This window comes from Gymnoscopelus braueri (genome assembly GCF_963280865.1).
Source record: "Gymnoscopelus braueri genome assembly, chromosome: 12".
Lineage (NCBI taxonomy): Eukaryota > Metazoa > Chordata > Actinopteri > Myctophiformes > Myctophidae > Gymnoscopelus > Gymnoscopelus braueri.
Window position 1 is genome coordinate 42,832,868 of NC_137614.1, and position 12,321 is coordinate 42,845,188.

The window sequence follows — 12,321 nt, forward strand, 5'->3', positions numbered from 1 at the left end:
TAAAACATTAATAACAATATACACACACAATAAATCATACAGAGGATGACATAGAACGTAAATATTCATTTTCAATGTGGTTCTCTATGCTATTCTATTCTATTATACTCTATTCTATTCTATGACAGCTCCATGGACAGACAAGACAATAGTTTCTTTTAATGACACTCGTCATCAACAGTCGCCCATGCAGCCCCGTTTGAACTTCAATTCCCAGCATGCACGCTCGAACTCCAATTACCGTTAGTAAGCGCGGCCGGTACTTGTCACTTGTCAGACAGTGCATACGCACGAGGAAATAGGAAATAATATTCTACAACTTTATGTATGAATGTATAGCTCATTTAAGTTAACCGAACGGTGTGACACATTTTGATAAAATATCGACAACAACAAGGAAGAAGGATTTTATTTTGAAGAGCAGGCGTTTGAGAGGAGGCAGGCAGCCCGGTGCATCATCATCATCATCATGAGTGTGCTTCTCTGCTCATTTTATTCACTAACTTAAATAAGAGATCATATTTCACACCGGGTGATCATAGTATTAACGCGTACATGTGAACGCCTACTGTACCTCCTACTACCGTGGTTTCAACTCGCGGCGGGGCGCGCGAATCTATCGTCTGTATGGAGGAAGTTTAGTAGTCTGTCTAAGGGGGAACCACACAGTTTCATTCATCCGGGGTTTGTTTGTTTATAGGCTGTCATCACTGACACTGATCTTGACTGTTGAAAGTTTAAAACCTGGGCATGATGGCGGTTATTATTAAAGTATTGATATGGGTGTTATTATTGATGTTCGGTCACACCGGTGTCGCCTCGAAGCTAAACGTTCCCAAAGTGTTGCTGCCGCTGGCCAGAAGCACCAGAATAAACTTCACACTGGAGGCGACTGAAGGTTGCTACAGATGGTAAGTACCACAACAAAAATGTTAAAATTATAAAAATTATAAAAATAATATTACCACAAAAAAAAAAAAAAAAAAATGGAAATAATAAAATAGAAAAATAAAAAGCCAGAAGCACCAGAATAAACTTCACACTGGAGGCAGCTGAAGGTTTGCTACAGATGGTTAGTACTTAAGCTGATGAGGGGAAAATAGCAGATCTACAAGCTCACAACGCGTCGCTACCGGGACGCGTTGCGAGCTTGTAGATCTGCTATTTTTTCGGCGCCGCCACCACCACACCAGATGTAAAAAACCCAGACCAATAAAAATTCCCAGACACAAGTCGAGTCGTATGTATTCTCAACATTTTTAGAAACAGACAGAGTTGGTCAAAGTTCTATTCAACGTGTGAGCGATAAAACGCCATAGAAATATAACTGACAGTACATTACAAAAAACATGAAAAGCGTGAGATTTTCAAACCGCATTAGCCCTGAAACACGACACACGTCACATCATGACAGTCATGGATGAACTTCAACATAGTGTTTGCACGTTCTCCAATCACGGCCTGTACATCTACATAAACGTTCAGATTTGAAATATATAGTTCTTACCCCATGGCCACGGATGTTACAAGTATGTACGAGCCATCAGAAGTACCCGTATCTTCCGTAGTGTTCAATAAAAAGCATTTTAATCCAATCGATGGCCATTTTCTCATAGTTATAATGTATCAAGAGTGCAGTACACCTCCCAACCGATAGGGTGGCGTAGTTGAAAGCATAAGGCGAGTAAATTAATGTCCATGTAACATTAATGTCCATCGATCGGATTAAAATGCTTTTTATTGAACACTACGGAAGATACGGGTACTTCTGCGGGCCCGTACATAATTGTAACATCCGTGGCCATGGGCTAAGCCCTTTATATTTCGAATCTGAACGTTTATGGAGATGTACGGGCCGTAAATGGAGAAAGTGCAAACACCAGGTTCAAGTTCATCCGTGAAAAAATGAAAGCGCCGCGGTATGCACACAAACACAGCCTGTCTGCCTGCATGCTGCTGTCCTCACTTGACTTCTTCCCCATGGAAAACGAAACCGGACTTGAGCTCTCATATTTCATGCGGGGCATGTGAGGCCACATGGCCGACAACAAATCACTATACTGTAGTAGAATCATGCTCACTCAGGCCAATATTGTGTATAGCCCCTGGAAATGTATGAAACTTCAACACAAGTCAGCATTTTTGGCTTTATGTGTGACTTATTTGGCTCTAATGGTAATAATAATAGGCCTGAAGAGGCTGAAAGAACCCCTATCGTTTGTGTTGGTTTTGGCTCCCTCACTCTGTCTGTTGTGGTTTTGTGAGTTTCTGTGAGATATGGTTCAGTAAATGGTTGAGACATGATGACATTTTCGTCAATGATATGGAAGTCTGTGTGCCACTTACTTTGACACGAGTATGACCCATATCGGCCTGATGGGGGCGCTATGATTAAATGTCAAAATATAGATTTAGAGAAAAGTCATGATAACTTATACCCAGTGAGTATTGATTGATTCACATAACACTTGCCATTACACAATCTGTCTTCACTCTTTAAATGTGCCTCGAGAACTACTAGATTTTGTGCCATTTTCAATTTTCTCCTAAACCGTGGCAATCTGTAGCACTGATTGCTTGCAGATCTTCTGTGGATCAAGCTTATCAGAACTAATCTCTCAAGTCAAGACAGATTTTATTTTATATTTTTTAACCGAATGGGTTCCCAGACTTCCCACTTCCCATTTGATTGTATCAAAGCTGACATACAGCTTGTTGATATCTACTTATTTAGGTTGGAAGATATTGACCAATGAACTTCACATGTTCCTGCAGTGCTGCAGCTTCATTTCTAGGACCCTAGCATCACCTAGTGAATGACCATGTCAACTGACTACATGTAGAAACAAAGCTAATTTGAAATAGCTTAACCCGATTCTACAAATGCCTTCTAAATCAGTAGTTCTCAAACTTTTTTGTGCCTGTAGGACCCCCAAAATGACATGTATTTGGCCACAAACCCCCATCTGAAAATGTTTTGTGCCAGGGACCCCTAGAAGATTTGTGTTAAAAAAAAATCAGCACGAAGTGACGTGCTGTGAACTTGTATATCTGCTATTTTTGAGAGCCACCTCACTCACTCACTCACTCACACACACATATAGTGCGGCACCGCACTATGATAGCCAAAGGAATCAAAACATTACACACTCCCGGTCTTAATGGGTCAACAGCTATATTTATTTTATTTGTTAGCTGAAATAAAAAATATAGTTGACGACAAATCTGTCTTTGATTTCCTGATGAGTTTTACAATGTATTCATCAGTGTGGTAATCATCTTTCAGGTCATCTATTAGACCAGAGGTGGCCAGCATTCAGCCCATAGCTGTAGACGGCAACGCAGACTGCTCCCAGACGGCTGTCCTCCATGTCTTCTCCACCCAGCCTACCAGACTGACCAGCATCATCCAAGCTGAAGATGTCGGTAAGTACAAAAAAACCAGGGCAAAAAAGTACTGTATTAAGACTGGGAACGTATCTCTGTCATTTTAGATGACTTTGGCTCAAAAATAGCAGATCTACAAGCTCATAGCGCTATGAGCTTGTAGATCTGCTATTTTTGGGCGGTGAAACCGCCCCTATAAGTGAGGTTTGGAAAAATGTACAAATATCCTGCGCTGTGAAACCGCACCTATAAGTGAGGTTTGGAAATTTGTACAATTATCCTGCACCGTGATTGGCCAATCACAATCTATTCAGGACTGTGATTGGCCAGTGTCACATGACACATGTGCATAGCCCTATATAAGAAACCATAACTTGAAAAAAAACATAAATTTGTTTTTTTCAAGTTATGGTTTCGTCCATCATAAAGAGTGTTTCAATAAATGTATTTATCTTTTGTACATGATTGGTTGACTCCATTCATTCAGTATTGTGATTAGCTAGCAAGACACCGCCCACTTCACACAGGGTGTGATTTTTTTTTAATCATGAACATTTGTGCAAATCTTTGAATATATATATATTTTTAAAGATAATATTTGTAAACTGTTTTGTTCCAGGTAGTGGGACCTCCAGAAGCAAAGATTTGAGTTGCAAATGTTCGCTTAAAAAATGTATATATTCGAAGATTTGCACAAAATGTTCAAGATTTTTCAAAAATAGCAGATACACAAGCTCATAGCGTGGGCGCAGAGTCCGCTATTCTTTTGGCTGTTTTTGAATAGCCGAAAGAAATCTAAAATGACACAGATGCGTTCTGGGATTGAATGGGTTGATAACTGTATTTATATTGAACTTCTTTGCTTCACAAAACTGGAGTGAAATGACACAATTTAAAAGAGCCGATAAAAGATTAAAAAAAAAGTGCAAAAACAAATTATAGCAATAATAAAACAAGAGAGATTCAAGAGATAAATGCGGCACGGATAAGGTGATTTACGGAAGGTGCTTTTCTGAACAACAGGTGTGTTTTTAGAAGTGACTTAAAAAAACCGATACAGAATCAGCTCGTCGGATAGATAGCCTCAGGTAGGGCATTCCCACAGTCAGGTTGAAAGTTAATAACACTTGTTCGTACCGTGAACTGTTTTGAATTTCGAAAAGGCAAGTTGAAAAGGATCAAACCATTTATACAATACAATATGCACAACAATATTTTCGAAAAATCGTGAAAATTTGTGCAAATCTTTCAATATATATATTAAAGCAAACATTAAAACAACCTTGACATGAAAACGTTTGAGCATCACTGATATAGCAGCATAGGTTTTTTCAAAAAAACTGTTAGGATTTAGAATGCATATTGACCCAGATTGAATGGGCTAAACTCTTTGAGTGATGTTGAAACGACTGTATATAATAGTTCTGTTGCACAATTCATGGCTCTTTTTTTTTTTTTCTTCACCCTTTCCCCTATAACGATGTACAACACTGACTGCATATTGTTCTGCAGGTCATGGCAGCTGTTGAGATGTGCTGACAGACACACTGGCTTCTCCAGCTGTTGATGGCAGCAGCAGCACAAGACAATGCTGTATTGACTTTTAACCCATTAAATCCGGGAATGCATCAGTGTCATTTTAAGATGTCTTTGGCTATTCAAAAATAGCAGATCAGTGCCGCGCTATGAACTTGTAGATCTGCTATTTTTGAAAAACAATCGTGAAAATGTGTGCAAAACTTTGAATATATGTACATAAATGTTTTAAGTCAAATCTTTAATTCTGCATGGGGATCCCTGGAATCAAATATTTTGAAATGGGGGTCCGCTGCCAAATACATCATTTTGGGTGGTCCTTGACATAAAAGTTTGAGAACCACTGATATTATAGCAACAGGATTTAGATTTATAAGGATTTATAAGGATTTAGAAGACATTTGTAGAATCTCCAGAAGCAAAGATTTGAGTTAAAAAAACGTGTATATTCAAAGATTTGCACACATTCTCAAGATTTTTTTCTACAAGCTCGTAGCCGCGCTATGAGCTTGCAGATCTGCTATTTTTTTAATACTTAGTCCAAAATATAAAATAATGGTTATAGCTAAAAATCTAAAATGACACGGTATGCGTTCCCAGATTGAATGGGTTAACCACCACTTGAACCCTCGCGTCCTTTTTTTTCCGGGCATAAATGTCCTAAAACATTCACATAAAATAGCCGTCCTACAAGCTCACCGCTGTGAGATTGTAGATTGGCTATTTTCGCTTTTCGGCGAACAGATTTGGTGCAAAGGGGGGTAAAAAGGAGGTGAGGCTATTAAAGACACCTGGGCGACCCTGGTCTACAAAGTATAGAATTGGTTCTCAAAGTGGAGTCCGGGTACCCCCAGGGGAATTTGGGGGGGGGGGGGTACCAGGGGGTCACCAGCAAAATGTGTTAATATAGCATCACAATCATTTTAACCACCATATTTTATACGTTGGCTATTCAAAAATAGCAGATATAAAAGCTCATAGCTATGAGCTTGTAGATCTGCTATTTTTTTAAATTGTGAAAATGTGTGCATATCTAATTTTTTAAGCGAGCATTTGTAACTCAAATCTTTGCTTCTGGAGGTCCCTGTCACAAAATATTTTCAGATGGGGGTCGGTGGCCAAATGCATATCATTTTGGCGGTCCTTGGCATAAAAAAGTTTGAGAAACACTAGTTATAAGTGGTTAAACGGTGCCGATTGTTCCATCTCCCTTTTTTTTTTACTGCCACACGATCCAAATTGAAATTCCTGTGCTATGAACCCTGGGTAGTGACCTATACTGCAGTGACTTACTGCAACCTTTTTCATTTCAAAGACCTCCGGACAGTTTAAGATGAAATAAGATAAGACCTTCATTGATCCTGCGAGGAGAAATTCAGGCCCCAAAGGCAGCACAGCAGATAAGATACAGCAGGGGTCTTCAAACGTGTTTCAGGCCAAGAACCTCATAGCTGAGAGAGGCATGAAGCAGGGACCTGACATTTAACCACTTGTCAATACTTAGTAATCTTGACCTTTCCCTCTACTTTCACTGTACATGGCCTGCTCTTTTTTTTCTCCTCTACACCAAACCTCTGTGCCAAAAATAGCCGATCTACAAGCTTGTAGATCGGCTATCTTTGGCTAAAGTTCCCCTCAGAATAGGGATGCTAGGGTTCACACAAAGATTTGGCGGCCTGGCCCCTCTGTAGTAACTTTGAGGACCCCCTGGGGGTCCACGTCCCCGGACCCCCTGTTGAAGACCCCTGAGATATAGAATACAGGGCAAGAAAAAAGTACTGTAGATACAGGGCAAAAATACATCACATAATCAGCTAAATATACAAAATAATAACAATATACAACACTATGTACACCCAAAGCCATTGGTTCTCAAAGTTGGGTCCTTGGGGGAGTTCCAGGGGGTCCCCAGCAAAATTGACCCTTGAAAATATATTTTTTAAAGCGAACATTTGTAACTCAAATCTTTGCTTCTGGGGTGGGGGTCCCTGGAACAACATTTTGAGACGGGGGGTCCACGGGCAAATGCATATAATTTTGGGGGTCCTTGACATGGAAAAAGTTTGAGAACCACTGACTCACTTTATGCAGTAAGTACCGGGATGTTCAGTAAGTAAGAGAAATGAGGTGAGGGGGGGGTAAAGGCCAGGTGGCTGACCTTCCGCATAATTAAGGTTCACAACAACTTTTTGAGAGGCTCAGGAAATTTCTGCAATATCCCCCAGAACCACCACCACTCTCTGAACCTCACTTTGTTCCCTGCTAATGGGACCCTGGTGGCTTGAAACAGCCCGTTCAGCTGTTCAGAATCTGCACTGAACAGCAAACACCCGACTTAACTATGTATAAAGTACCATACATACATAGTCATACGAGAATGTGACCATTCTTCTGGGTCACATCTGGTGCCAACCCTGGTGTCAACGCTTTTCATAATTGCCTTTTATCAGGTGGAAAAACTACTTCGGGTGGGAAAAACTACTTCCTGGAACTTTACAAAGTTCCAGGAAGTTGTTGATCTTGTAAAGCAGGGGTGTCAAACTTCCAGCCTATGGGATCATAGTGGTAGGCCTGTCACAATTATTACATAATCGTCTAATCGCAATTATTTGAGATAATTGCAATTATTTTTGCATAATTGTTAAAAAAAGCATAAATAGCAGATCTACAAGCTTACAACGTGTCACGAAGTGACGCGATGTAAGCTTGTAGATCTGCTATGTCTAAGATTAAATGTGTAAAATTATTAAATATGTCAATTTCTTTGTATATTTAAGTTATCTGCCCTGTGCAATTTTGTTTACGAAGCCTAAAAGGCAAACAGAAATGTATTTTCTATTCATAATGTTCCTCTGTTCAATGCCAAACACGCAATTAAACCGTTAATCGCAATTATTTGACTGACAATTAATCGTCAACTTAAATTTGTAATCGTGACAGCCCTACATATATCCTAAAATATTCACATAAAATATTCACGTCCATTTCTTATTGGGTGGGGTGTGTGTGTGTGTGTGTGGCAGCTGCTCTGTCCCTTAACACTGCTGCCACACTGGTAAATGTGCCATTGTGTGAGCATGTTAAACAGTGGAGGCAGTAGGTAGGTAACCACACGCTGTGTAAACACCTTCCGCAAGGGCCCCACTCTCTGTCATCTCAGCCCTGCACACCAGTGCTGCTCTAGACCACAAGAGAGACAGAATCAGAGACCTTGCAGGAGATTTTTTTTTTTTTTACTGTCAAGGGTTGTCCAGGGTGTGTTTATTTTTAAATGTGCCCATGACACCTACGTTCTCTCATTTGCAGTTACAGGGCAGGTGCTGCGTTGTGATGCCATTGTGGACACCATCAGTGAGATCCACATAGTGTCCACCACCAGAGAACTGCATTTGGAAGACTCCCCTCTGGTTCTGAAAATCCATGCAAAGGATGCTGAAGGTACAGTATGTGCACTCGATAACACTGTTTTTTTTTATTTATTTTTTTATATATAAATGTTTGGTGCAAACCAACAAAAGACATCATACATGCCATTAAACACAAATTGAGCACAAAAAAAATCAAGTTGTGGTAAGCGGACAGATGCCCACAATATGGGCATATCTACTCATATATTTTTGCCCATATATAGACTGTACATTCAGGATGCGACGTGTTGTCAACACAATACCCGGCAACTGAGATAAAGATTAAAAGACCACGCCATAACCCGGTCAATGCTGGATACCCAAACCTACACACACTGATAATGTCGGCACAATAACCCTGGCTACGCCAGGCAAGCTGATAACCTGGCGCTTCGTGCCGTGTTACTGTGTCCATATATGGACGATATCAGATATCACAAATGAATTCGTACTTATCTGTCCGAAGGATAAGACACAAAGCGGCTTGAGAGTGCATTTCCATTGTGGTCCTTTTTGAGTGCAAATATGGGTGTAAACTGAGTGCCATGTGTTGGGGGTGGGGATGGGAGGGGGGGGGGTTGTAGGAGACATAGGCTGCAGAAAAATAAAATCAATAATAAACACATTCACACAAGGCAACCTGATAACCGAATGCTTAGGGCGCAATTCTCTTATCAACCAGCCCACGGTTCGATTCACGGACAGGTCAAATGATGGACGTGTGTGGAATGTCATTCCCCTGGCGTACTCTCTCTCCGCATTTCCTTTCTCTCTCCACTGTCGTTGCCGATAAAGGCTAAAGAAATGCAGAAAAAGAAATGAATTCATACAATTTCCAATGTACTGGATGAGACTTTGACTATATTTGGGCAAGGTTTAAACCCGGTCCAACCACCATTTCCATTATAAAAAGAAAGTTAAATATTGAAAAAATATCTAAAAAATAACATGGCGTGCACCACGCAATGCATGGAGGTTCTTTAAACTGGGCAGTGTGCACAATAAACTCGGCGCTGATCGGTCCAGTGGTTTGCGTAGAATAGATAAGCCCCCGGGACAGACAGACATAACAAGACACACGCTACAGAGCCACGACACAAAAGACATGACCAATCCTAACGTACACACCGCTAAATAAACACTTCCACTAGCGTGGTGTCTGGGGCTTAGGCTAGGTGACAACAACACTTGCCTTTTACTGCCTCTGGCAGTTGAATTGAATTAGCTGAAGCAAGACCTCTTTTTATCCCATTTCGACCGGGAAAGCATCTGACTGTGTCATTTTTTAAGATTTCTTTTGGCTATTTTTTTGAAAAATAGTGAAAATCTGTGCAAGTCTTAGAATATATATATTTTCAAGCGAACTCAAATCTTTGCTTCGGGGGGGTCCCTGGAACAAAATATTTTACAAATTAAAAAAAAATAGATAATCGAAGATTTGTACACATTTTCACAATTTTCTTTCAAAAATAGCATATCTACAAGCTCATAGCTCGGCATTCGGTGCCACGCTATGAGAGCTTGCATATCTGCTATTTTTGAATAGCCAAAGAAATTGTTAAAATGACAGAGAGATACGTTCCCGGATTGAATGGGTTAAGATGGGATTTGCGCCTCTACCTTCATATGACGAGATTCAAAGTATTACGTTTAGGGCCAAAACAAACGCAAACAAAACGTGGGGCCTCGGGGGCCAGCCATCATAGAGAGAGAATCCAGTCGTGTTACGTGCTACAGCTCATTAGCTAAGTATGTGTGTCTGCCGTAAATGGAAGCAGTGGGACAGAACAAATAGACAGCCAACTCCCAGCCCTGCCTGAGGGGTAAAAAAGAAAAGCTGCCCGGGGTTATCTCTCAATCATCACTTTGAAAGGTTACTGCAGTAGTTATGCAAATAATGCTCCGTAGATCCCACTGGAGAAAAGTTAACGCAGGCAAATACTAAAAGAATTATAATGAAGACTTCATGAGCTCCATTATCGATGGCATGCACAGACTGGTTTGAGAATTATATTAACACAGTGCCATTATACAGTAATAACCCAGTATTATTATCATGTAGAAAGGACACCGGGGCGGTTGAGTGACTCTGAGGAGGATTGAAAGGCCTGTACGCTGGGTACAGGATGGAGCCCTGGCATGCCTCGCGATAAGGCTGGATTTGGCAATACAGTATATCAACATTATATCGGGTTTTGTTTGGGATTTGGATATCGCAATATAGTGATATGGCATGAGTGTTGCGGATTCAAAGGCTGTATGGATAAGTCTTAAGGCTTGCAGATAACCCGCTCTACATATCTGCTACAGAGTATAAAAACTAGTCGACTAGCTCCTTTACGGCCTTCCATAAAGAACTGGCTGAATAACAGCTGGACCCTACCACCAATTAGTTGAGTTTTAGGTTCCACGTACAGTAGTACCCAGTGTTGTGTTTCGCCATGTTGGTTGTCTAGTACTGTAGATGACTGATGTCATAGACTGTAATCGGGATCAAAAAGTAGCTGTTCACATCCGACCTCTGGAAGGCAGCAGCTGCTGTCCCCGAAGTGAACTGAGATCAAAGAGCACAAAGTTGAGCCGCACACTGTTGTCCCAAGTTGGTCAGTTATTTTATTTGAATCAAGAGTGACGTTTGGAGCCCATGCTCTTCTTCAGACTGAGTCTGATCAACTATTTTCGCCAGGGGTCTTCAACAGGGGGCCACCGGGACCCCTAGGGGTTCCTCAGCGTTACTACAGGGGTGTAGCCAAATCTTTGTGTGATCGGCTATTTTCGGCAAAGACGTTTGGTGTCGAGGGGGGGAAAGAAAGAGCAGACCAAGTATAGAGTGAAAGGTCAAGTATTGAGGGTTTAAGTGGTTAAATGTCACATTAAAGGGATAGTTCACTCCCAAAATGACCTGTTTTCTATCAATTACACACCCCATAGAGACTTGAATTCATGGAGATTTTTTTGTTTTTGTCGCATTCCTAAGCAAATAATTTGACCAGCGCCGGCACCGGTAGGAGACATAAAGGGTCAACTTTGAGTCTCCTACCGGAGACATTAGCATCTTTCCTTAGGAATGTGACAAAAACAAAAAAATCTCCATGAATTCAAGGCTTCATGGGGGGTTTAATTGATAGAAAATAAGTAATATTTTTGGGTGAACTACTCCTTGCATGAAATCCAACACACACTGATGATAGTGCTGTCAAACTAAGTCTATGGAATCTATGAAAAAGTTTAATCTGCAACACAATTTTATACAATATGTAGTGGGGGGGGTCTCTGCTTCATCTGTCTCTCAACTAAAGGGTCCTTGGCCTGAAAAACCTTGAAGGCCTCTGGTGTAGAGGGAAAAGAAGAAGGGAACTAAGTAGAATCCTCCTAGGAGGGGACCCTGGTCAATGAAGTACATGAACTTTAACCCATTAAGACCTGAAGCCGATTTCTACAAAATGTCTCCTAAATACCAACAGTTTTCTGAAAAACCTATGTTTCTATTTCTATATCAGTGGTTCTCAAACTTTCATGTCAAGGAGTCAAAGACCCCCTAAATGATATGTATTTGGCCGCGGACCCCCATCTCAAAGATTTGAGTTTAAAATGTTCGCTTTAAAAGAATATAAATATATTAATTTGCACACATTTTCTTGATTTTTCAAAAATAGCAGATCTACAAGCTCGTAGCGCGGCACTCGGTGCCGCGCTATGAGCTTGTATATCTGCTATTTTTGTATAGCCAAAGTGTAAAATAATGCTTTTTAGCTCAAATGAAAAAGTGACACAGATGCTTCTTCAGGTCTCAATGGATTAAGTTATTGATAGACCCCCCCCCCCTGTCCTTTTTCTATTTCCTCTAACATTGCAGGCAACATCTTCAGCACTCTGGCAGGCCTGGTGTTTGATTGGACCATAGTGAAAGATGCAGACACGGATGGATTCTCTGACAACTCGATACGGTAATCTTCCCTCTATTGGCTTTAACCGTAGATCACCAGCTACC

The 12,321-nt window shown here is 40.8% G+C and overlaps 1 protein-coding gene across 1 annotated transcript in view; it reads left to right on the plus strand.

The window, feature by feature from the left end:
- The first annotated feature begins 277 nt into the window (after positions 1-277).
- The window catches only part of nup210 (nucleoporin 210), a 101,581-nt gene continuing 89,537 nt past the window's right edge, over positions 278-12,321 (plus strand). Inside the window, exons 1-4 of the mRNA XM_080443430.1 lie at positions 278-911; positions 3,287-3,426; positions 8,230-8,361; positions 12,187-12,277. Of these exons, the coding sequence (XP_080299556.1) occupies positions 751-911; positions 3,287-3,426; positions 8,230-8,361; positions 12,187-12,277 (524 nt within the window). The 5' untranslated portion in view covers positions 278-750. The remainder of the gene's footprint in view (positions 912-3,286; positions 3,427-8,229; positions 8,362-12,186; positions 12,278-12,321) is intronic.